At 40.8% G+C, this 27,899-nt stretch overlaps 1 protein-coding gene across 2 annotated transcripts in view; it reads right to left on the bottom strand.

Annotated features, from left to right (window-relative positions):
* Positions 1–27,899, bottom strand: part of UGGT2 (UDP-glucose glycoprotein glucosyltransferase 2) — a 448,230-nt gene that overhangs the window by 157,893 nt on the left and 262,438 nt on the right. For both annotated transcript variants that reach the window (XM_033949012.1, XM_033949013.1), the window contains exon 22: positions 11,995–12,126. In XM_033949012.1, coding sequence (XP_033804903.1) covers positions 11,995–12,126 — 132 coding nt within the window. The remainder of the gene's footprint in view (positions 1–11,994; positions 12,127–27,899) is intronic.

Raw genomic sequence — 27,899 nt, 5'->3', positions numbered from 1 at the left:
GCACTGGACAGCCGAGGTCTGCCCACAGCGAATCTGTAATAAGCTCCAGCAAAGCTGCTGGCTTAAAAAGGTGACGTACCACTGTCTCTTGACTCACAGCCTCCATCTGATACCCTGAATCGCCCAGGACTGAAGATTCACTCTGGGGCAGTAAAGGCATTGACTCTGACCCCAGTCCTTCTCTGACTGGAACTCTGGTTCCTGATCATGGACCTTTTCTGGGGGAGGTGTGCTTAGTAAGTGAAAAAAAACCCTCAGGCACAGGTGCACCCTCAGGCATCATAATCAGACCCTGACAATTCAAACAGGCTTACCACATTAGACTCACAAAATCAGGGGTAAAGCCCTGAACAGAATGCCCTGAGGACCCTTGCAGGGACTCACCTTGTTTTCTAGTGGGTTCTGAGGCATCTATGCATCTGCGCTTTGCGATGTCGCTATCCAAGGGCTCTGGGAGGGGTTTTCTCCCTGGAAAGTGAGCCACCTGCATCTTCCCAGTCCTAGGGGTACCAAAGGGGGCTAAGCCCAGGGCTCCTGCCCTCCACCTCCCCTGACCCACAGCATATGGACTCTCCTCAGCTGGCCATCCAGCACAAAACTGGTATGATATAGGGGTAAAACAGTCTGAGGAGTCCATCTTAATTTATTTTAAGTAAAACTGAGGAGCTTTGATCCAAATCAGGAAATCCAAGATGGCCGCCAAAGCAGCATTTTGGTGCCAAACAGCAGAGCTACAGCAAAGGTCAAAAAATTCAGGGAAGGGGTTTTTGGAGGTGGGGGACCCTATACCAAGTCCCAGAAACTACCAAAACAGCAAATTATAGACTCCTTTCGATTCTCCCATAGACTATAATAGCCTGTACTCACTGTGCTGTAATGGTGCCTTGCATGCTTCAGCTCACAGTGCAGTTGGAATATGAAGAAGACCACTGCCTCAGACCAGCATGTATAAAGGACCCAATGTTGCGATCTTCAGGCTGCCAGTCGGACTGAGAAATCAGACCCCCACAGCTCCATGTGCATCGTCAGGGAGAGGGAAATGCAGGTGGAACCTGCTGAAGCCCACTGGACTGCCATGGGGCCAAACAGCCTGCGTTCAAGCTCTGGATCAACAAGGAGTGAATTTTGCTTCCAGGAATTGGACCCTTAGCTTCTCAGATATTAATGAAGGCCAGCTAAACAGGTTCCCTGTAAAAGGGTTGCGCTGTTAGCTGCAAAACCTCTGCTCAGAAAGTCTGCATTTTCTACCAGGCAGAACTGCCCCAGAGCTACTGAGGACCTCTTGGTCACCAAAAGCATCAAGATTCGGATAAAGGCCTGAAAATAATAGAGCAGATCAGAAAGACACCTTCCAACTCACATGCAGTAGGAAAAATTGAGGAGATACAGTACAGCTCACTGTGGGAAGGAAGGGAAGAAGTGGAGCTGAAGAAAATGTAGATGATGCTTTCTGCACAACTTGCAGTTAGGGGAGAATAACCCACTAGTCAAGACTCAAATTCTCTTTGCAGTAGAAAGGTGGTTTATTTATTTTTTCTTTTTAAAATTTCCCCTTAAGAGTCTCTGGGTATCAAGGGAATCAATATAGTTTGTTTCTCTTCAAGTTCAAAAGTTTTGGGGGAGGAAAAGTATGAACCCACTTAATCCTCAGGCAATTGAAATTAATTAAGAACATAAGAAGTTGCCTCCGCTGAGGCAGACCAGAGGTCTGCAGTGAGGGAGAAGAGGAGCTCGTTTAAAAAATGGAAATGGAAAAAAACGATGGAGGCCTGGAACTGTCATAAATTCGACCAGAAAAAGTGTCATAAAGTGGTAAGAGACGCCAAAAAAGTCTATGAAGAAAAGATAGTGAAAGAAGCCAAAAACTACAAGCCCTTTTTTAGATATATAAAAGGAAAGAAACCAGCAAGAGAGGGAGTGGGCCCTCTTGACGACCAAGGAAGTAAAGGGTCAATTAAAGATGACAAACAGGTTGCCGATAGGTTAAATTCATTCTTCGCCTCTGTCTTCACAAATGAGGACATTTCAACAGTGCCAGACACAGGGACGATATTAACCGGGGGCAAAGAGGAAAGCCTCGCAACAGTAAATGTGACGTTGGAGATGATATATTTTCAGATTGACAAACTAAAAAGTGACAAATCCCCTGGACCGGACGGAATTCACCCGAGAGTATTAAAGGAACTTAAGGTGGAAATTGGCGAACTATTACAATCCGTAGCTAACATGTCAATTCGAACAGGGCAAATACCAGAAGACTGGAGGACAGCAAATGTCATCCCAATTTTCAAAAAAGGTTCAAGAGGTGATCCAGGAAACTACCAACCTGTGAGCCTCACATCGGTTCCTGGGAAGATAATTGAAACACTAATTAAAGACAGCATTGTACAACACTTGGAGGACCACAACCTAATAAGGGATAGTCAACACGGATTCAGGAAAGGGAAGTCTTGTTTGACAAATTTACTACAATTCTTTGAGAAAGTGAACAAACATATGGATAGTGGAGATCCAGTGGACATATAGTTTACTTGGACTTCCAGAAAGCGTTTGACAAGGTCCCACATGCAAGGCTTATGAAGAAACTACTAATACATGGTATAGGAGGAGAAGTGCACAGATGGATCGGTAAATGGCTGGAGAACAGAATGCAGAGGGTTAGCATAAATGGGAAATTCTCGGACTGGGTGAAAGTGACTAGCGGTGTGCCCCAGGGCTCGGTTCTTGGGCCTATTTTGTTTAATATTTTTATAAACGACCTGGAGGAGGAAATAACATGCAATATAATAAAGTTCGCCGATGATACAAAACTATGTCGGGCGGTTGGCTCTCTAAGGGACTGCGAGGATCTCCAGAAGGATCTGAGACAGCTGGAAGCGTGGGCGACTAAGTGGCAAATGAATTTTAACATAAACAAATGCAAAGTGATGCATCTAGGAAAGAAGAACAAAGAACACGAGTATAGATTGTTGGGGGTGACATTAGCAAAATGCGATCAGGAAAGGGATTTGGGGGTACTGATTGACAGAACCCTAAAGCCATCGGCACAATGTGCGGTGGCGGCAAAGAAAGCAAACAGGATGCTGGGCATGATTAAGAAAGGGATCACGAGTAAATCGAAAGATGTCATAATGCCATTTTATAGAGCAATGGTTAGACCACATTTAGAATACTGTGTCCAACACTGGTCTCCTTACCTCAAGAAGGACATAACTCTGATGGAGAGGGTGCAGAGGCGAGCCACGAAACTTGTCAAAGGAATGGAAACTTTGAGCTACAAAGAACGCCTCAGGAAACTGGGACTGTTTACACTTGAGAAGAGAAGACTGAGAGGGGATTTGATAGAGACTTTTAAAATATTAAAAGGATTTGATAAAATAGACCAAGAAGCAGCATTACTAACTTTGTCTGATGTGACACGGACAAGAGGTCACAGCCTGAAACTGAGTGGCAGCAGGTTCAGGATAAATGTCAGAAAGTTTTATTTCACACAGCGAGTTGTGGGCGCTTGGAATTCTCTGCCGGTGGATGTTGTGGCGGAGACTACGGTTCTGGGTTTCAAGCGCAAGTTGGATGCACACTTTCTTGCAAATCATATTGAGGGATACGGCAATTTCGGGTCTCCATAAAGGAGTACCAAAATAGGCCGCCGCTTGTGTGGATCGCCGGACTAGATAGACCTTGGTCTGATCCAGTGAAGGCATTTCTTATGTTCTTATGTTCATCTTGCCCAGCGGTCCACTCCCGCGGCGGCCCATCAGGCCTATTGCCTGAGCAGTGGTCCCTGCCTATTTCTATAACTTACTCCTATCTCTATAACCTACCTCTGCTCCTATCTGTACCCCTCAATCCCTTTGTCCTCTAGGAACCTATCCAATCCTTCTTTGAAGCTCTGTAATGTGCTCCTGTCTATCACAGCCTCTGGAAGCGCGTCCATGTATCCACCACCCTCTGGGTGAAAAAGAACTTCCTAGCGTTTGTTCTAAACCTGTCCCCTTTTAATTTCTCTGAGTGCCCCCTTGTACTTGTAGTTCCCCATAATTTGAAAAATCTGTCCCTGTCCACTTTTTCTATGCCCTTCAGGATCTTGAAAGTTTCTATCATGTCTCCCCTAAGTCTTCGCTTCTCCAGGGAGAACAGCCCCAGTTTTTTCAATCTGTCAGTATATGAGAGGTTTTCCATACCTTTTATTAGCTTAGTTGCTCTTCTCTGGACTCTCTCAAGTACCGCCATGTCCTTCTTGAGGTATGGCGACCAGTACTGGACACAGTATTCCAGATGCGGGCGCACCATTGCACGATACAGTAGCAGGATGACTTCCTTCGTCCTGGTCGTGATACCCTTCTTAATGATACCCAACATTTTGTTTGCTTTCCTTGAGGCTGTGGCGCACTGCACCGACGTCTTCAATGCTGTGTCTACCATCACTCCCAGGTCTCTTTCAAGGTTACTTACCCCTAGCGGTGATCCCCCCATTTTGTATGTGAACATCGGGTTCTTTTTCCCTACATGCATGACCTTGCATTTCCCTATGTTGAAGCTCATTTGCCACTTTTTGGCCCATTCTTCCAGTGTCGTCACATCTTTTTGGAGATCTTTGCAGTCTTCCGTGGTTTTGACCCTGCTGTATAGTTTGGTGTCATCCGCAAATTTAATGAGCTCACATTTTGTCCCCGCCTCCAGGTCGTTAATAAATATATTGAACAGGAGCGGTCCCAGCACCGACCCCTGCGGAACTCCGCTCGTGACCCATTGCCAGTCTAGCTTAATTATTAAGGGCAATTATTACACTATGTTTTCTTTTGTTTATTTATGTTTTATTGTGGAAGTACATCCCACTTAATATGGCCTATTTTGATTTCATGTTTTGTATCCGAGTCCTATGTTCACCAAAATGATTAAAATTATAAAACAAAATAAGGCATGATTTTAAAAGAATTGTCAACATACACATGGTCCTATGCAATGTGCACAAATTTACAGAAATTATGCAAACTTATTGCATAGACACAGGAGGCACTAACTCTGTGCCGCCATTTTGGTAAACACCAGTAAGTTTATTAAATATACATATGAAAACTTTTTGAGGAAGCCTCTTGAAACAGCTACTTTTGCTGAAACATCAGTTTACGATAGCACCTTCTGAGACTATGTGATAAGTTTGGATATTACTGTGAACTTCATTCATGCTCACTGTTTCGTGTCCATTTGCAACATGATCAAAAGTCAGATGATCCATTGATAATGCTAGCGAAAAGACAGAGGATTTCTATTACTGGCTGCCAGTTTCAGTGATTAATTTTAAAGCTTTGCTATCAACTTTTAAGTTTTGGTTCTATTCAGTGTTTTATGTATGACCAGCTGGTTACAATCTAACTCATTCTCTTCATACTTAGAATGAAAGGATTTTTATTTTTTACTAGCACCACAAAGATCTGAGATTAGTAAAAGTCTGAAAGAGTGTGTGTGTGTGTATGGGGGGGGGGGGGGGTTTGTAGTCCAATATGATGGCGTAAACTGCAACTAACACTGCACACAGACATCAACAAATTTAGAAAAGTTCTGAAGACACTGGTTTCATATTATATTATATCCTCTATAATAAAACCCTTACCCGCGCATGCGCAGTTGAAACAGCATGATCACTGCCGCCGTGATTTCTGCTTCCATGCTGTGTTCCATTTGCGGCAGCTTGTGGTGTGTGCAGCGATTTCAGTGGCGGTGGCAGTTTGACGCCTGCGCTGCCGCGACGCCTCTTCTCATCCCCGGACCAGCAAAAGCAGCAGCCGCGGGGCATTTGCTAGGTCGGCCCACTTCGATAATGCGAGGTGGGCCGGCCTAGCAAAAGCCCCAAGGCTGCCTGGGCTAGCGGATACTGGACAGGGGGAGTAGGGAAAGGAGAAGGGGTACTACTGGACAGGGGGATCAGGTAAAGGGTGCTGCTGAACAGGGGGGGAGATAAAAGGAAGGGAGAAGGCCTACTGCTGGACAGGGGGACCAGGTAAGGCGTGCTGCTGGACAGGGGGGAGGAAAACGAAGGGAGATGGGCTGCTGCTGGACAGGGGGAGCAGGGAAGGGGCACTGCTGGACATGGGGGAGGTAAAAGGGAGAAGGGCTACTGCTGACAGGGGGAGCAGGCAAGGGGTGATTGTGGAAAGCCGAGGAAAGAAAGAAAGACACACCCGTTAATGTAGCGGGCTTAAAGACTACTTATATTATATTAAATGGCATTTAATGGATGATTCACTGCTGCTATAAACTGGTGGATTCATTTTTTTGAAAGGATTGTTCCTGTGGACTCTCTGCTTGTTTGATTTTATGAATATTAAGTAACCCATCCTGAGTGGCTTTGGGACGATTGGCTAAATAATTAAATGAATTGAAATGAACACATTTCAATATGTGACAGCATGTTAACTGTTAGGTAAATACCATATTAAACCTGTAATATCAAAATCCAAGTTAGGTGGCATAGAATAGGTAGGGATTATATCTTGCAGTTAACATGGTGATTTTCCTGCATGTTAACTGCTAATATGGCAGATAATGTGGTACAGTTACCTACACACCAGAGGTGTAACTAACTGTATTCCACTTTAGTTGCCATGCTGTTAATATGTGGTAGTGACCTTTGTTAGGGTTTTTTTAGGCAGATGGAGGCTTTTTACTCAAATTGGGAAAATCTAATATGGCCACTGCTAAAATGTGGTCGCTGTAAAAATAATTTGAGAAAATCCCACCCAAGGGTCAAACAATTCTGGGAAGGGTGTTTTGGAGGTAGGGGACCCTAAATACAGCCCCAGAAAACCTTAAAACCACTGAATTCAGGCCCCCCTCCCCCCACCCCAATTTTCACATAGACTTGTATAGGCAGTGTGTGTTGGGAAAGACTGCTACAGCTGCCACAGAGCTGGGAATTGGAGAGGACACTGCCTCACTTAGTCATCCAGGTCCACATGCTGAAATCTTTGGGCTGCCAGTTATATCCAATATTTGACTGAGACCTCAACCCCTGTGGCTGCAAGCACGAATGGGGGAAGGGATTTATGCAGTCAGTACCTGGTAAGTCCTATTGGACCGAAAACTGGGGGCAAACAGCCTATGCTCAATCCGGATATGAGCTAGCTTCAAAGGGAACAGACCCTGAGCTCAAAAGGTTCAAGCAGGCCAGCCGGACAGAAACCCGAAGGTTACCATGACCAGCTGCAGACTTCTGACATAGAGTCTGCATCCTCTCCCTGGCAGAGCTGCACTAAGGATTACCGGGAGTTCCTCTCCAGCACCAAATGCCTCGGACTCAGAGAAACAAAAAACCCCAAAATTACAAATGATCAGAGCAGATCATTTGTAACTTAACTCATTTTGCAGCAGGAAAAACTGAAGAGGGCTCCACCGCATTGGAGGAGGCAGAGCTAAAAAATGTAAATTTCATCCTCCTGCAATCAACTCACGAGTACCTATTGTAAGGGCTCATATGCTTTGTGTTACAGAATAGAGGCTTTAGAGAAAAGAATGATTTTTTTTAAGCAGGCATAAATCTCTATCTGAACTATATAATGTGCTCTCTAAAAGAGGGCATTCTAAGAAAAAATAATCTAAGAACTCTGCTCGAAAAATATTTCCATCATCATAATTGCCTTTCAGAAACCATCATGGTTCTCGGCACCATGGTGGAATATGGGATCTCTGGATACAAACAGAGATGAAATAAAAATATTTTCTAATATGCTGGTAATTGAGGTGTATTAAGTGCTCCTTTGCCAGGTGACATTTATATTATCCTAATTCTGTTGAATATAATCCTTTTGAGAGCTCTTAAAATCACTGGAATTAGAGGGCATATGTATATCAAATAGAAAATTGCATTCATGGTTGAAGCAGCTTAATTCTAGCTTGTCTCCAACATATTCAAGCTCATGACAGCACAATTTAGAAAGCTGCAAGTCTCTAAAATCTCATGAGCTGCATCTGAGGTCAAAGATTTAGAGCTTGAGAAACCATTATGTGGGTGTACCAGATGCTGACTGATGTAGTACTCAGATGTGCTCATTTTAGCCAGAGGATATAAAGATGACAGGCATGAAAGCAGGGGATTGCGATCACATTGCCATACTCATTTTTCTTCTTAGCTTGCCAGAGTATTTTATATAAATTAAACAACATATAATCACAAATTAACATTGAAAAGTTCTTAATCTCTAAATACAGATATAAATGTGAACAAAAGAAATAAAAATATATTTTTATTGGATTATCTACATTGTTTTTTTGGTTTTTTTAAAAATCAACTTTAAGGAGTTAAGGTAAGTATTTAAAATTTCTCTAGAATGGACCAACTTGCTTACTGAAGACAATCTTTATAATCATCCATATTTTGTAATGTTTATAGTGCTGACCGCTATCCACTGATGAGGTACCAGACATATCATTTTAATCAGATGAATATGTTCTTCCCTATCATGTTTTGGATTCAACTGCATCTTTTGGAAGCTCTGCTCATAATTTTGTACAGACTCACTAAACTCCAATAGAAATGCTTCTTAAGGTAGCTTCAGAGCTGGAGGACTTCTATGGCCTGTGTTGTGTGTGTGGCAATATGGATCAGAAGCAAGAATGCACATTTTTACCTCATTCATATAATCGGAGTACAGATTTTACCTATCTCAGGGGAGATGTGAAAAACATCTTATAGTGGAACTTAACAAGTAAAATGAATAATTACTGGGTTGTTGGTTTAACATTGCTCCAAAATGAATCTGACTGTTGGGCAGACTGGCTGAACCATGCAGATCTTTATCTACCGTCATTTACTATGTTACTGTGTAAGGGTATCCAGATGACCTAGGTGAGCTTTCAGCCCTTCACCTTCTGCCTTCAGATCCAGTGCCCCCCTTATTTCTCCTTCTAGATGTCCCCCCGTCCTCCCAGCACACTTCTTCAGGGCCAGTAATCTCTTTCTTTCTATCCTCTTCCGGAATTCAGTCTCAATTGCAACTTTTTCTCTTTCTAGCTCCTTCTCAGCCCCAACTTCTTCCTCTTTGTCTGCTCCCACCTATAGCTTCCTACCTACCCACTGCAGCCTTCATGGGTGATGGATGGGGGTCTTCAGCTGGCTTAGACTGTCTCCTTTTGATTCCCTGGGATGGGGCAAGCTCACTGGATTTCCCTGTTCAGTTATCATACTGGTCCCAGAGCTATTCTTTCTCTCTGAGCCACTCCCTGCTAGTACTTATTTCTATTGTTCCAGAGAATAGGGATTAATGGATAATCAAAAATACCACTTTTGTATTTTAATTGCAAACTAATGCTGATAGCTAACTCAGTCTTCTACAACCACAACTAACCACTGGAAACTTCTTACCAACTATCAACAAACCCACACTTAAACCTCTCCCAATTTATTGGTCAACTAGGAGGTGCCGGTCTGCAGAAATTTTCTGCCGGACAACAGGGCCGACACATCCATCGGGCCCAAGACAGCGTTCTTCAGCCGCCAGTCCATGTGCAATCAACGCGGCGTCTTTGGGCTAGCTCACTGAGTGCTGCAGTGCACAAAGCCATGGGAAAAGGCTCCTACGTGTGGCCTGCACCTGAACCGGAAGCCCCTTCCAGATGAGGCGCGAGAGGAGCCTCTGCCCACAACTTTGTGCAATGCAACTCTCAGGGAGACAGCCCAAAGATGCCACGTTGATTGCACAGTGGCCCGGCCCAAAGATAACACCGGAGGGCAGGCCAGAAGGCAAGGCACATGGAGGGAAAGAGACAACAACGGTAGGGAAAATGCTTTTATTTTTTTTTATTTAGTGATTGGTCTGTTCAGGATTTTATTTAGTGATTGATTTGTCTGTTTTTTTTTTTTAATTTAGTGATTGATTTGTCTGTTCAGGAAGAAATACATTTGTTTCTTTTCCTCTGGGGTTGTACTGCTTGCAGAGTTTTGCATTTTAATGTTTGTTTGTAAATATTAGTATTTTTAGTTTTTGGTCCTGCATTTGTATGGGGTTATTTGTTTTCAGGTAGGAATGAATGTTAAAAAGCATACAGTGTGCTTTCTGTATTTTAATTTTGTGGTTAACCATTATGTGTTGTTAATACAATTATATTGTGTGTATATATGAAAAATAAATGGAAAAAATGGTGTTACAATTAGTACTATTATGGGGGCGGGATCAGGGTGGAGATGGGCATGAAATAGCCCAGTGTTCTTCAACTGCCGGTCCGCGGACTGGTGCCGGTTCACAAAATAATTATTTTATTTCCGCTGGTCCATAGGTGTCAAAAGGTTGAAGAACACTGATATAGACAAAATGATTCAGTTCATAGGACCTTCTGTAACTTAAATGCTATTTCAAGTCCACATCCTGTGTTATCGCTACTATATAATCTATATAATATAGACCTGGGTTTCAGTGACTCCCTCTTTTGTTTTTTAATTTTTAGTTTTATTTTGCTGGTTTTAACTTTATTTTGTTTCTTTCATTTACTTTATTTATAGTTTTATGTTGTTCTGTTCATTTTACTTTTAATTTTACCCTGTGCGAGTTAGAAAATCACTAACATCTTTGAATGTAGGAGTTTGACAGTTATAGAACCTAAAGGCCTTTCCTACCTGTGGCCTCAATGCCAGTGGGCAGGATTGTCCATATTTATTCATCTGGTGGGGTCGGAGAGTTGCCAAGGTGATGGAGGTCAGCTGTGGGGAGATCAATATTTGACTAGCCGGGGTGAGAATGGCGCACTGTGAACGTTGATGGAGGAGGCAGCCTGCGAGGGCATCCTATGTGCTGGTACTCCTGTTAAAGCCATGGATACTAACGTTGGAGGCGGAGACAGGGGTTACGGAAGCTCCTACTGATGCAGCATACCGCCGGCGAATCAGCCCTGTCAGAGGTGGCTGTCTGAAGAGTCCTCCTTCTCTCCTTTACCTGCTGCCTTCAGCTGTTGGGCCCCTCCTGCCTCTGTGAACTTCTTCAGTTATCCTGCCTTCAGCTGCTCCTGGACCTGGGCAGTGGCGCCTTCCCTTTCTGTCCTGATTGCAGAAATTGTCCTACTGTGGAGACCAAGCTGCCTTAATGACAGATTTGAAATTACTCCCCGTTATTTTTCTTTTTATTATACTTGTTTTTGTTATTTATTGATTGATTGATTGATCTGTCCAGTTTATGAGAAAATCTTAATATTTTATTTATTTTTCCCTACGCTCTGGTTCTCTTTCTGTTCTTATTCTCCTCTCTCTCAATTTGAACTCAAGATTGTTTGTTCTTTTTTTCTCTAATTTGTACAAAGTTCTCATTATTATTATTATTTAATATAATTCAGAATGTAAATTGCTGAGGACTGTATCCGCTATAATAAAACCCTTAGCACGCATGCACACTTCAATCTCTGTGCCGCTGCATGCGCAGTAGGAGCCTGCGGCGGTTTGCAACACGTGCGGCAGTTTCCACAGCAACGTTCCTGCCCCGATCTCAGATGCCGACTGACTTTCTGGCTTCAGACTACGCTGCTGGGACGCCTCTTCTTCTCACCCCTGGACCAGCAGCCGCGGAGCATTTGCTAGGCCGGCCCACTTCGATAATGCCCACTTAATTGTAAAATGTTATTTTCAACAAATTTGTAACCTAATAAATGCCTTGGCTTCACAAAAGGTTAGTCTTCAGCAAAAACATAACATAACTATGCTTTACTGCCAAGGTAATAGCATCAACTGTCCCCTTTGTGATGCAATAATTTTATCAGTGGACAAAGAAATGAGCTGCCATTTGTAATTAAACTGATTAACTCTTGGATAACACATAACAAAGGTTGAAAAACTATTTTGTTTCTCTTCTGTGACTTCTCTTGTAGCTATCGGTGCATCAATTTGCTTCAAAAGCTATTCAAAATGCTAATAAAAATATTCAACACAAAAGCTATTGCTGATGCAAGGATACTATTTAATATCTAAATGAAGTGTTATAGGTTTATAAGACAATGCCAAAATATCATACTTACTCGACCATTGCTGACAATAGCCATTTGCCCTGGGAGAAGTTTAAGAACTTCATGACAGAACAGCTGGTGAGTGTGAAAAGTATCCATTCCTATGGTATTATATTTTTTTTCAAAAGCATCATTATCCATTCCCTAAAGTGAAAAAACAAAAAGCAGGAAGGTATTTAAAATCCTATACATATACACCATCTAAAGGACTTAAAAATGGATATTTCAGAGACCATAATGAAATCCTAATGTATGGAATTGAAGATCCAGTATAATGATGAAAACTATGAAGTACTCTTCATAGTTTGATTTACTATGATTAGTACTCAGGTGTTTTTAACTTTCAAGAATGTGAAATATAAATTTTAAATCAAATTCTTAAATTACAGCAACAGACATTATTAGTCCTATTCCACTTATAAAGGAAGCTTTATATGCTGAAAAGCCTTTTTACAATGGCCTTCTATATCTTAGCTTTAAATGCTTATTATGGGATCTACCAAAGTAATTGGCTGACTACCTAAAATACCACAAGGGGAAAGGGACTTGTATACCGCCTTTTTGCGGTTACACATTCTAAGCAGTTTACATATATAAAGCTTCTTCATCCTGCTACTTGTGCCAGCACTGGCTTTCCCTCCGACATTACTTCCTGGCCCCGTGACCCAGAAGTATGTCAGAGGGGAGCCAGGCCATCGTGAGCAGCTGACTGAAGAAGTTGCTCATGCTGGCAAAGATTTAAAGAGGTACGGAGAAGGAATGGGGTGTATGAGTATGGCATGGGGGGCGGAGGAGTACCCAAACCCCCATCAATTTGGTTCCTGAGGCAGTCTGCCCCCCACCCCCCTTTACCAGTGCGGGCAATGAAGGATTAAATGACTTGACCAGGATCACAAGGAGCAGTATTGGGATCCAATCCCAGCTCAAGGTACTGAGGAAGCTGCAATACCACTAAGCCACTCCTCATCTCCAGGCTAAAAAAAATTTTAGATCATTGCATCTAGGTTTATGATCTGTTCCTTCACCTTCAGAAGTACAGCTGTCTCTTATCAGAAATGATTGCATTTAGTTACTATGGCCATAAACTTTGGAATGAGATTCCTTTGCCGTTAAGGAATAACTGAATTTTCTCTCTTTCAGAAAACAATTGAAAGCTTGGATGTTTACATAGGTTTTTGGAGCTCATCTTAGAGAATGACATAGGATGCACTCAGCTTTTGGCTTCTACAATAGGTCTTTCCAGATTTTTGTCTACATCTATCAAAGACTGCATTATTACATATTCAAACCCTGAAGGCGTGTTCAGCTGAAACACGGCCTGTGTTGGGTCCTCTTATGATAAATGTGGATAGAGATTTTTATTTTTATTGTTTCTATTTGTTGTTGTTAAGAATATTTTGAATAAACTACAACTCAAGGTCCGAGAACATATGATTTTCCACAGTTTCGTTTGTAAGGTTGTACCGAAATCAGATCAAAATGGAAAGCTCTATTTCTGATTTATAAAAAGTTGTACAGAATATTGCCCCTTTTTATACTTTAATAAAAAGATTTAAATATAAAATCATAAGTGTTTGAAGCATGTGCAAATAAGGACAGAATTGGAGATGGAGCCTGCAGGGATGGGGAAGGGACAAACTTTGTTCCTGTGTCATTCTCTAAATGACCTCATTTTATAATGTTTTATTATATTAATTGTTCAAGCCAGGCTGGAAGACTTGAACATCGAGGCCAAAGAATCGTCAGAATGGATTCTCTCTCCCACATGATTGGGCTAGAGACTCTGTTCTGTGAATTCAAATAACAGACATGAGGAAAAGCCATGTAATAAACAATCAGAATTTATTATCAGTGCTCCCATTGCCTTGGAAGAGCAAGCTACCAGAATTTCAGTGCTTTTCAAAGGGAGAAAAGCAAGGACAAACAGATTTATAGTCTATGTGACATCATTTGTAATAATTATCATGCTTTAGAATGCAATGGCACAGTTGATTACATGACTTCCTTTCCAAAAATGCCTTATGTCAATGTTAACATTAAAAGTCCATTCTGTTAAGTTTTTAAACCCAGAAGGTGGCAGTGTTTCACGTTTTCTTTCTAAATCACTTTTGATCTCTGACCTTTTCAAATATCAATCATGTCAGTAAAAAGCCTAATCTTGGCATCTACATCCTGGCATCCATATGACCTCCCAATTAGCATTGAATGTTCGAATCTACAAGGAACAGATTTTCTCTGTAAAACACCCAAGTTTCTTGTTCCTCTGAGAACCTTATCCCCATGGATGTATATGAAGAATGGTACATAAATTTGTCTTAAGAAATGTCTTAAGAGTCATAAAATCAACCTTCTAAACTTCCGTTGCATAGCTAGAATGTAGAATCAGCAATTTAGACAAAATGCCAATCTGTGAGATTAATTTCTAATTACAAGGTCTCAAGGCAGTGTTAAATTTATTCACTTAATTTTGATTCATTCACAATCTCAGTTTTCATATCATCGGTGACAACTGTCACACACCTATAAACAGGAAATCTTCAACATAATGTAAAGCTTAATTGATTTAATTGTTGAGGTATTATGTATGCACTTTTAATTTGTTTTCTGCCCAGCTCTCTCCCCTTTGACAAATAAACATTGAACAGGCATTAAACATTACTAAGGCGCAAAAAGGGTAATTCTGAAACAGAGCAGTTACTATACGTGCTGGCTAAGATACTTATTTTAAGTCTATACTATTAAGAATTTTAGGTGCCTAGTATTCTTTATACTAGTGCAAGTGCGCAGAAGCACAAGACCCCACACTGGCCCGGAACACTGATGTCAGCTTCTTCAACCTCCAGAATGGTTAAGTGTAATGCTGGCTGGGAGGAAAATAGCGATGGTCATCTAGAAGAGGGGTTTGTAAAAATAAAATAGCATCTTTCATTCAGGGAGGGTTGGGTTTGTTGAGGATGGTAGTGTTGATCATTGGGGAGGGGAGGAAGGGGGTTTGTAGAGGACAAACATCAGGCATCAGAAGGACGGCAGTGCTGCCAATCATCGGATTGGGTTGGGAGGACAAAAGCGATGATCGATTAGGGTTGCAAAAATAAACTGACACACACATTTTTGAGCTTTTTTTTGGCCCCAAATCTCTGTTTATATTTGAGTATATATAGTAAGACAATTATGGAGATCACTGTGATAATTATTGCTGGGGGAATAATGTACAAAAATAATTGAAAATTTTGTGCACTGCATTTTAAATTTCTACAGCCTTTTGTTCAAACAACGGTATCTTTGAGTAATAATTTATGTATAATTTTCTGGGTACAAAATAAATTGGAGCAAATCGGAGATTCTTCTGTTAAATGTGCATTGTGCAAAAGGACTATTTGATCCATTCCCATTCTTTTGGAAGGAAGAGGGAATAAAATATTTGGGTATTTGGGTATGATTCAGAAAACATTGGAAGACACAATGACAGTAAATGAAAAATCTTTATTGCTGAAAGTCAAAGAAATGTGTGAGTATTAGAACCCCTTACATCTTTCTTTGTGGGGGAGAGTCCAAACAATTAAAATGATGATTTTGCCTGTAGTTTGCTACCAAATGAGTATGTTGCCAGTTTATTTTCAAGGGTACTTCTATAAAAAATTAAATGATATTCTCACTAAATTTACATGGCTGGGTAAAACTGCTAGAATAGCTTTAGTATCTATGCAAAAACCAATTGTAGCGAGTGGGGTAAATTTTCCAAATTTCTATAGATACCATCAAGCTTTTATTGTGCGGCAGGGTAAGCATTGAATACTTCCTGAAGTCTTGGAGCATCTTCCAGATTGGCTTATTTTAAAATGACAACTTATGTCCCCATTACAGTTAACAGGAGATTCAATTGAATAAATCAGAATGTATACCAAACAAATTGAATATAGATTTTAGTAGCTGGACATCGTTCACACCACATTTAACAAAGACCTTCAGGCTACACACTCTCAATAACACAACATATGAAAAATAATATAGACATAAAACAACGGTGTGTGAACGATGTCCAGCTACTAAAATCTATATTCAATTTGTTTGGTATACATTCTGATTTATTCAATTGAATCTCCTGTTATATTTAGTTGTACAACTCTGTCTTTTTGGGAGTTTTCGATGGCACAGCTCTGGGAAAGCGGCTTTGGTTTCTCTGATGGTCAAAGGACTGAGATTTTGCAAGCACCAGCGTTATCGACTAATTTAGAAACACATGATACAGACATAGCATGGTTAGATATTGAAAAACTAATGAAACAATTAATCCAAATGGAATTACAAAGCGCAAGTTTAGTGGAATATTGTAAACATGAGATCATTCCAAGGGGCCTAAGAATGAGAACAGCACCACAAATGTTCACTGATAATAATGATTTTGTGTTAACTTGGAATCAGATTCTGAATCGTTGCTCTTTAGATCTGATGTTATTATTAATTAAGACCTTACAAATTAAGATTCAAGAGACTAAAATAAAACATGAGGATCTTTTGAAGGAAGCACGTAAAAATGTGGACTTTGATAATAAACTAGCTGATTCAAATTCTAAAATGGATACGTTTCGTAGGGAAACAAGAACTAATAAGCTAAAGAAGCTCCAAAGGGATGAGAAAGATTATCAAACCGGATATGTGTATAGATGGATGAACACTAATTACAAACAGAAGAGTGTTAGATTTACTACATCAGGCGAATCCTCAGAGAATTTAAACAGTGAAGGCACTTCTACATCAGAAGACCTGGATGGGGATCAGGGCCAAAACAGACAAGTTATAGGTCAAATAAGAGGAGGAAGAAATATTCGAGGCAGAGGGACATATCGGGGACGGTCGCGAGCCCGACTACAGAAGAAACGGAGTTAACTGTAATAAATATATCTAATAGAATATTGACTGCAGAAGAGACAACGTTATTGTCTAAAGGGTTAACTTTTGTTCCCATGGTAGCCCATAATTCCTTCCAAGCGCAGATAGATTTAGAAAAATTTCTTCGTAGGCTAAATCTATGTTCATTTTTTCATGAGCACTCTGGTTCTGAGACTGATTTGTCCTGTGTTCAACCAAAATCCACATGGAATCCTCCGGGCCCTATAAATCCGATAATACAAGCTTTTAAAAATCTAATGATTCAGGAACTTAAAGATGTTGAAGAAGTGGCTAGGATTCAGAAAAGATCATATAATTTGTCGTTTAAAGAATGGACTGCTTTACAACATTTAAGTAAAGACCCTACAGTTGTTATTAGGAGAGCAGACAAGGGGGGTGCAGTGGTGGTGTGGGGGTTAGAGTTATATATCGCTGAAGCTAATGCCCAATTGCTCAATGAAGAAGTTTATTTGAAATTACAACGTGATCCCTCTTTAGAAATTTTTACAATGATTGGGGAAATTTGTTCTAAAGCAGTAAAACAGGGTTTATTAACAAAAAAAGATTTCAGCTTTTTGACCCCACAACATTTTAAGATACCTATATTTTACCTTCTACCTAAGGTACATAAAAATGCTCAATGCCCCCCGGGCCGCCCTATAGTATCAGCTCGTGACTCTCTTTTGGAGAAAACTAGTAAATATATTGATAAAAAATTGTGTGGCTTCCTGAAGGATATAAAATCATATATACAAGATACTACACATTTTTTAAAAATGTTAAATGATTTACAAGTGGCTATGCCTATGAATTATATTTTGGTGACATTTGATGTTTGCTCACTTTATACGAACATCCCACAGGAAGAAGCCCTTACAGTACTTGAGACTTTATGGAATACTCTTCCTAACAGGAATAATAATGTTACACTGTTTTTGAAAGAATTAAGTGCTGTTGCTTTACAAAATAACTACTTTATCTTCAATGGAGAGTTTTATAAACAACTGTCGGGGATTGCAATGGGTGCTTCATTTGCACCAACTATAGCCAATCTTTACATGTCGTGGTTTGAAGAGTCTTTCATTTACACACTTCCTGAATTTCAATATGCAGTTCAATGGTGGCGCTTTATTGACGATATTTTTATGATATGGTCAGGTACTTTGCAACAACTACAAGATTTTGAAAGGTTAATCAATCAATGTCATCGATCTATTAAATTTACTATGTCACTAAGCATGGATAAGATCAGCTTTTTAGATGTTTTAATACAGAAGAAAGATCATGGATTTGAAACATCTATTTATCGTAAAGATACTGATAAAAACACTTTGTTAAAATTTGACAGTATGCATCCTGCTCATTTAAAAACTAGTATTCCTTTTGCGCAGTTTCTAAGATATCGACGGATATGTAATACTAAAGAGATATTTATACAAGAAGCTAAAATTTTGGAACAAAGGTTAATCACCAGGGACTATCCATATAATGTGGTCAAAAAAGCAAAAAAAAGAGCTTTGCACAATCCGAGAGAAGTACTATTGGAATACAATAGGCCTCAAGTAGAAGAAAAATTAATTCCATGTGTCATAAAACAAACTTGCATGTCTCAGCAAATTATTAGAAAATATAAGAAACATTTACCATTATTGAAAACCCTTCCATGTTTTGCTGAAAAGAAATTTATTTTCTCTCAATCAAGAAACAGAAATTTAAGTGACTGGTTATGTCACACATCTAAAGAAAATTTTGATCCACAGAATACGGATATGGTACTTGGACATGGTCCTTGTGGCCATTGTTCCAATTGTAATATAATGGTTACAACTTCTATGTTTGTTAATCCGAGAACTGGCAAGAGTTATAATCTACGTCACACCTCCACTTGTCAATCAACAAACATTATATATGTTCTTCAGTGCCCATGTGACTTGTTATACGTGGGCCAAACTTCACGAACGTTGACAGTAAGAATGACGGAACATAAAAGTTGCCTGAATACTAGTAAATTAACGGCCCCTATAGTCACTCACTGTGTTCAACAAAATCATAAGTTTGAAAATCTGAAATGTTATGTGATAGAAAAATTAATGACATCTTTGAGGAGAGGTGATACAAGAAGAGTACTGTGGCAGAAAGAGCAGCAGTGGATCAATCGGTTGCAAACATTAGAACCTGAGGGTTTGAATACTGTACATGAATGGCAACCATTTTTATGAAGTGTTTCAATCCCGGGTCTGTTTTTTCTGTTTTTCTGTTTTGTTTCTGTTTTCGTGATGCATTTTGAAGCTTGGAGAACAGAATATGAGATATTTGATTGGCTGGTGTTTAGCTTATCACGCATCACGTTTTTCGTGATGACGTCATGACGCCCGGTTCGTTCGGCTTTTTGTTCGAGCCGGGCGCGTCTCACAGTCCCAGAACCATTTTGGAGAGGAGCCAGCTTTATATGGACTATATTGGTAGAGGTGAAAATTCTGGATAATGCAATACTCCCCTGAAGTAGCCTTGTAGGAGAAACAGAAGGACTTTTCTGTTGGGACACGACCTGAAGAATCGTTAGAACCATCTTTTTTTCAGATGAGTGAACGTTTTTTGCTCTTATTGTTGGCAGTATTTTCAGGCTTCTACAATTACTTACACCTGTGAAGTTGAGCTGTTGCCCTCATAAGAAAAAAATTTTTTTGGTTAGCTTGGTTCCGGTTCACACTGAAAAATAGATTAGTAATACTACTGACTGGGCTCACACAAAAAAGTTTGAAAAAGAAAAAAGAGTTTTTGACAAAACGTATGAACGAGAATTATTTAAATGTACACGGAGTTTTTTTATGAACCCGTGATGATGTGAATTGGTTCAGGCACTTGTGTAGTCCTGGCCTCTCACAATTGAGGTTCATTTTTCTCCGTTGTTTTATGTCTATATTATTTTTCATATGTTGTGTTATTGAGAGTGTGTAGCCTGAAGGTCTTTGTTAAATGTGGTGTGAACGATGTCCAGCTACTAAAATCTATATTCAATTTGTTTGGTATACATTCCCATTACAGTTAAACCATATTTTGAGTATCAAGTTGCCCCGAATCTATGAAGACAATAGTATTCTTTGAGCCACCTGGAAAATTCATTAATAATTTAACATCTATATCGATTCAACAATCCATGTTATTTATGACTGAATGATAGGTTAGGAAATTGTACTCTGTAGAACTTTGTAAGAGTGTGAAGAGTAGCCCAAGTAGCTGCCCTACAGATTTCATCAGGTGAGACAGCCTGGAACTCCACCCAGGAAGCCACTAAACTTCTTGTTGAATGTGCTGCAATAGAAATAGGGGGCTATTTCTTGTAGGCAATGTAGAAAGATGAAATCGACATGAGGATCCATCTGGCAATAGAAGCTTTAGAAGCTGGTTTGCCATGTCTCGAGTGACTGGTCAGCACAAAAAGATGATTAGAAAGCCTGGAATCATTAGTTCTCTCCAGGTAGATGAGCAGGGCCCTGCAAACATCTAGCTGCAGGGCCCTGTGAACATCTAGCTTGTGCTAAAGTTTGTCTTGTTTGGCAGAGCCCATAGGATGAAAGGCGTGAAACGAAGCTCCTGACTGACATTGAAACCACCTTTGGAAGGAAGTAAGGATCTGTGCATAGAGAAATACCTGACTCCGTGAAACGGAGAAAAAGCTCTCTGCAAGAGAGGGCATTCAATTCTGAGATCCTTGTCGCCGAGACTTATGGCAATCAAAAACGCTCTCTTAATTGTAAGGTTTAGCAGGGAAGCTTCCATAAGAGGCTCATAAGGAACATGGGCCAGGCTCTTCAGGAACACATTGAGGTCCCAAGACAGGAACGGTCTACGCAACAGGAGTCTCAAAAACCAAATGACATCTGGGTGAGACATAAGAAACCGTAGGCCACTCTGAGCCCGAAAGCATGAGATACTGGCAAACTGAACTTTGAGAGACAAAACACAAAGACTCTTTTCAAGAACAGCTTGCAGGAAGACAAGGATCAGAGGAATGGGAGCCCTCTCCGGCTCTACCTGTTGCTTTGCGCACCATAACTGGAAAGTCCTTCAGGTCTTAGCATAAGCCACAACCGTCGCACAAGCTCCGAATAACCCTTCCGAATCAAGGCTGTGTGTTCAAGAGCCATGCCGTAAGAACAAAGCATTTCGGCTTCTCTATTGGAACTAGGCCTTGACTGAGAAACCATGGCAACTTCAGGGACCTGTCTCTCTGCAGATGCACCAGATCTGCATACCAAGGTCTGCAGGGCCAGTCTGGGCCACCAAGATCACCAAACCCTGATGGTTCGCTATCCTGTAGATGACCCGATCCACCATGGACCATGGCAGAAAAACAGAGGAACAGATCTTTGGGCCAGGGCTGAACTAGGGCATCTAGCCCTATGTTTCCTCGCTTTGCTCTCCTTTGCATTCTTGGCTGAGGCCATGAGATCCATGTCAAGTTTGTCTCAAGTCTTAATAATGAGGGAAAACGCCCTTTGGGCCACAGCCCACTCCCCTGGACCCAGTCTGCTGAGAAAGTCAACCCAGATGTTCTCTACCCCTGCCATGTGGGCAGCAGAGAGACCCTGCCAAGTGCAGTTCTGCCCACTGGAATAACACCTGTGCTTCCAAGTGAAAGAAAGTGCTTTTGGTGCCTCCCTGTCTGTTCACATAAGCTACTGTGATGGCTTTGTCTGAAAACACCCTGACAACCTTCCCTGTCAGGACTGATTGCAACTCCAGCAAAGCCAACCAAATGGCTCTCAGTTCCAGATGATTTATGGACCACTTGCTTTCTGACAAGGACCACCTGCTGTTGAGCAAGCGACTGCAGCAATGAACACCCCCCTCCCCCTGCCTGAGGCTGGCATTGGTCTTGAGGGTCATCCACATGTCGATTCTGAGAGGCATACACCTTGATAAGGCCTCCCACTTGAGCCAACAACATAGGCTGTGTTTTGCCTCCACAGTCCAGGGAAATTGCATCCGAAGGGAGTGGCATTGTAGACACCACTCTGGACAGAAGGGAGTACTGGAGCGGGCGCATATGAGCTCTTGCCCAAAAAAACCACCTCCACGGAGGCCACCATTGAGCACAGATCCCCATGATCTGCTTCCTGAGCTTCAGTTTGCATGGGTCAGGAAGAAAAACAGAGCCCTACGCCATGTCAAAGTGGACTCCCAGATATTCCAAGCACTGTGTTGGCTGCAAGTGACTTTTTGGGAAACTGACTATCCAGCCCAAGTTCTGTAACAGGCTCAACACCTGAACCACGCCCCTAGAGAGGGGGCACTGATCAGCTAATCATCTAAGTAAGGATGCACCTGAATACCCATCCTGCGAAAGTAGGCCACCAGATATAAGAACTTCAAGCACATTTTTTCGGCTTATTATATCCTTATGTGTGATCATATAATTTGTCACATACTTTATTAGACATAGCACTGTCCTTATATGACATTTATGCTTGTTTTTTGCCTCCTTAACTTTTTTTTTTTTATCATATGTGACTTGACTCATCTTCATTTTTGGGCGATATTTTATATGTATTTTTAACCTTGTCTTTTTATGTTTGCTTATATGTTTAGCCAATAAGACTTTAGAACTCCTGAGGCTGACCCTCTGGATGTAACATAGCCCATGCTGTGATACTTTTATATAACTAGACATTAATAAATCAGCTTGGATTGAAGACCTGGACTGCTCTACTTTCTTCTTAGGCCACTGCAACCATTGTCATCACCTTGGTAAAGGTATGGAGGAGCTTTGGCCAAACCGAAGAGAAACACCAAAAAATGGTAGTGTCGCTGCAGAGCATGAAATCTCAGATATCTCCTGTGAACTGGAAAAAATGGCAATGTGAGGATACGCCTCTGTCAAATCCAGAGGGGCACAGAATTCTCCAGGAGCCACCACTGCTATGACAGTAGATCAGAACATATCTTCTCCACTGCAGAAGGGGAAGAGTTCAAGGTCTTAAAGTGATACCCTTCTGCAGTTTCACGGAAAGTAGGAATCAACAGCTAAAGTATAGACTCCTTCCCTCCCAAAGAAACTTTTTCCCTCATGTCTACTGGTCTGACTGAGACCAGGATTAGACTTTTCAGCCTTTTTTCCCTCCATCTTGCTCAGAATTTTAAAGACAGGTCCCTGGTGTCCAGTGGCAGTCCTCTTTTATATGGCAGACTGGCCCCACTCAGTGCATCCCAGCATGCACTAGGTGGGGCAGGAACTGTCATTTTCAGAATGACTATGCCAGAGGCAGGAGCCAGCGACCATGGTTCCTGACATTAAGGGCTCCTTTTACGAAGCTGCGCTACCACCTGCTCAAGAGGAGGCGGTAGCAGCTAGCGCGGCCGGCGGTTTAGCACACAAGTTGGAAAAATGGTCCACGACATGGCAGCTGGGCTTCAACGCTAAAAAGTGTAAGGTCATGCATCTCGGCAGCAGAAATCCATGCAGAACATACACCTTGAATGGAGAAACACTAGCTAAGACTTCAGAGGAACGGGACTTGGGAGTGATCATCAGTGCAGACATGAAGGCTGCCAAACAAGTGGAGAAGGCCTCATCCAAGGCGAGGCAAATAATGGGATGTATCAATAGAAGCTTCATCAGCCGCAAACCTGAAGTCATAATGCCACTGTATAGAACCATGGTGAGACCTCATCTAGAGTACTGTGTGCAATTCTGGAGGCCACATTACCGTAAAGATGTGCTTCGAGCTGAGTCGATCCAGCGAATGGCCACTAGGAAGGTCTCTGGACTCAAGGGTCTCTCATACGAGGAAAGACTGGGCAAATTGCAGCTGTACTCTCTAGAGGAGCGCAGGGAAAGAGGTGACATGATTGAGACTTTTAAGTACGTCACAGGTCGTGTCGAGGTAGAAAACGATATATTCCTTCCCAAGGGACCCTCGGTCACAAGGGGGCACCCGCTCAAACTCAGGGGAGGGAAATTTAGAGGTGACATCAGGAAGTATTTCTTCACAGAAAGAGTTGTGGATCACTGGAACAAACTTCCGATGCAGGTAATCAAGGCCACAAGCGTGCTCGACTTTAAGAATAAATGGGACATCCACGTGGGATCCCTACGTGGGTCGAGCAGCACTCAGACTTAATGGGGTGGGTCAGTAGAGTGGGCAGACTTGATGGGCTGTAGCCCTTTTCTGCCGTCACCTTTCTATGTTTCTATGTATTACATGCGTTAAACCAGTACCGCAGCTTCATAAAAGGAGCCCTAAGAGGTACTGGACTGGGGGGGAGGAGAGGAGGAAATGTGAGGTGCCACTAGACACCAGAGACATGTCTATAAAATTCTGGGTGGAGAGGCAGGCAGGAGAAAGGCTGACTGGTCCTGGAAAATTGTCATGGCATGCTTGCCTTTATTATTATTTTTTTTTTTACTGTCACCCTTCCTGTCAATGCCTGAATCAAATCATTGCTTAGGTACTGACAGGAAAAGATGACATTAATAAATGAATTGTACATTACCGCTGTGATTTTAACATGGCAATTTGCTTGTTCAATGATTATACCATGCTGTGGCATTTTTCTGGTGATATTTTGTGGTACAGCTATCTGTATAAATACCTGGATATCCTGAAAACCAAATTGGTTAGGCTGTCTTCATAAAAGATTGGGACACACTGAATTATATATTTCTCCAAAATGCCATGGGCCTATAAGTTGTAGAGATGGTTTTGTTGATATTTTCAACACAAGAAATATTTTAATTTGCAAACATAAGCAAATCTGAGCCTCAAATGTGGATAAACCAAGCCCTTAGTGATCTATCAACAGCAGAGATAACAATAAAGGTACAAAAATAGAATGTAAGATTTATTAAGCCCATTCATCACTTGCTGTTTTGGCATTTATAGTCCACTGTACCTTCCTTCCACATATTTATTCTACTTTTGCCTCAATATGTTAATGTCAATACAGAAAAGAATCCCATTCTTATGAAATATAAAACATTTCCTTCTAATATGCTTTGAAGTATGGGTAAAATATATTTTACCATTCTGCAACTATAGGAAAAAGACTTGATAAAGGGAATTTCTTACCTGTAATGATTGCTCTCAGAAGGTGGTGTTTTTCATTGAGTCACATTTATGGGTCTAATGATCTGTCATATGTAAGTTCAAAGAAGCCTCCCAAGCTGGATTTTCTAAGATTTCAATTCTGGTTGTGATGTACTGTAACTACCAACTGTAAGCTACATTTCTATTAAATGTGCAGTTCCTAGAGGGTAGGTGTGTTGGTTATACAAAACTATGAAAAATTCAACCTATGTACAATAACTCATACTTTAAAAGACTAGTAAGCTCAGAAGTGTAGAATCAAATTCTGAGACACAGTTAAAGAAAAAAAGTTTTGAGAGGGAAAGCAGTGCATATTCAGTGAAATAAGGAAGCAGCTGAAGAAGCAATCAAAATCACAGCAAGTTTGAATTCATCTAAGCAGAAGTTTGCAAAATCCTTTGATGGCATCAAATAATGACAAAACAAAGGAGGCCATACCCAAAGGAACTTTGCTTTCTCTACTACTGTGCTACATTAGCGACCAATAGGAACCACAGTGAACCTGCCAATAAAACAGTGAACCAGCAGTAAGCAATAACATTTTTATTTTGGCTTTTTTCTATTCTACCATAAGTATAAGAGTAGAGAAAATACAATGCATTTTTCCAATTCCTAGTCAAGAAACTGCAGTTAAACTTGTGTTTTGGACAAACAGAATAGTCTTACAGTCTCTGTATGCACACATGGGGTACTTCTATAAAACCTTTGCATGTGTAAAGCCCATTTTGCATGCAAGAGTGCTTTAACAAAATTGTGGAACTGCATAAAACAGTATATGCACTGAAAGTGTGTACCTACATTTGCATGGCTTGTGCAGAGACATTGCCAGGTGTGTAATTTCAGAGGAATTCAGGACTTGTACAAGTGCATTTTATAAAAATTTGTGTAGAGAACTACACTTCTCCCTCCGTATTTGTGGTTTCGATTATTCGCGGTTTTTAGCTTGCTGGCTCCTACCCCTCACCCCCAATTACGTCAGCTTGCATAGAGAAATCGCTGATTCCCAGCACTTTCTTTACCATGTTTTGCCTCTCCTTCAGAACAGGCCAGGTCTCCCACCATGTTATTCGCGGTTTCACCATATTCACAATGGTTTTTAATAGAAAACAGCAAATAACATATAAAAAAGTTATGCGCAGTTTTTCTGTATTCGTGGGTCTGTTAATCCCCTATCACAGCGAATACGGAGGGAGAAGTGTAGAGTACATGCACAAATTTACAGCTTTTACAGAGCAGCTGCCAGTGTAAAATTTGTGCATTAGCATTTGTGCACAATTGGGCCTGCATATGTAAGCTGTTTTTTTCCCCATAAAAGAATCATAGACACTTAAGTTGCCTTTATATAATAGGCACCTTTTAGGACTTCTTTCACACATAACATTTAATATTGTCTTGGGTTTATGTATAGACAATATTAAATGTTATTTGCAAGATGCTAAATTAACCTTGGTGCTTGAACTACCCAGAGATCCTACGGCTTGTTACATTCCCTGTATTGGATCATCATCTTGAAAGGAGTATCATCATAAAGGTTTATCAAACCCTCAAGACTACTATTACGTAACATTGGTTATTTCTAACCTGTGCTAGCCATTACTAGTTCAACATGGCTTACATTATCAAGAAAAAACCAAAACAAACTGCAGACTGTGTACAGGATGCAGGCAATGTTTATCATACCCAAAGTGAATGCAGTGAATATACAACCTTATTACCAACCTACGGACCCAGAGGTTTACATATCAAGAAACACAGGACACCACCCTGTGAATTAGAATCTATAAGCTAACTGCATTTTAAAAATCACAGGCTGTAGCAGTAGTGGCATAATATAATTGCATCTTGTCTCTCTGAGAATGTACAACAGTGCTCTAGCAATTTGATGGACTTGCTTAATGTTCCTGTATTTAACAGGTCTCAATCCATTTTCTGATACATAAAGGGCAACTATAAATATGTGCCATATGCATGCATACATAATGCAAAAAGTGCCCTAAGAATTATTCCATAAGGATGTGCATAAGACGCAAAGCATGCAACTAGAAGGGCGCATACATGTGGACAGAGATGGGAGGGTCTCCTGCTTACACACAAACTATAAAATACTATTTGTTACTTGTGCCCACAATTACACCAGCTGCAAGGCTGATTTATGCTCATATTTTATCAACAAAATCTGGGCAGCATATGCCTTTATAAAATAGGCACTCTGCAGGCTGTCTTAGTGCATCAAAAAGGAGGCACCCAGTTATAGAATTGTCCCCTTAGCAGTTTTACTCTAACATATATAGGCAGTATCATTTCTGAAGGCATACGAAGGGTGTTGAAAAGTTCTCAGCGCAACCAACCAACTTCCTGAATTCTGAGCATTATTTTGCCACTGTAGTTGAAAAGAGAGTTATCTTATGTTAACCTTATTTCATTAAGTGTCAATTTGCAGAAATGAAATTCTATGTTTTGACATTGTTTCAGATCGTTGATTGAACCATATCCACGTAATTCTCTTCTTGGTTGGGCTGAGAACCTTTCAGCACCCCCTCATATATATAGTTTGAAGATATGCAATTTGATTTCATCCACAAAATTTTATGCATTGGAAATGGTCCAAATAAAATTTTAAGCACTGACATTCTCTGAGATAGCCGTCAAATCTGCACAATAAAAACTGTGCTTGTACTTTTTACCTGTATGTGTAGTTACAAAAATAGCCTTCTCTGGAAATAATTATATAAACCTTTTTCACACATATAGAACTAGGTCACACCTAAATGTACATGAAATGCAGGTAGGTGCATACGTATAGAGTAGATATGCTCAAGGAAGAAGTCTGGGCAGAACATGAAAGAACAAGATTACACACATTTTATACACCAGCAATTATACCTATGCCTTTCTAAAATAGGCTAAAAATAGGCTCCTTCCTGTATTATTACCCTA

Source organism: Geotrypetes seraphini, chromosome 6, assembly GCF_902459505.1.
Source record: "Geotrypetes seraphini chromosome 6, aGeoSer1.1, whole genome shotgun sequence".
Taxonomy (NCBI): Eukaryota; Metazoa; Chordata; class Amphibia; order Gymnophiona; family Dermophiidae; genus Geotrypetes; species Geotrypetes seraphini.
This window is presented reverse-complemented; position numbering and strand designations above follow the sequence as displayed.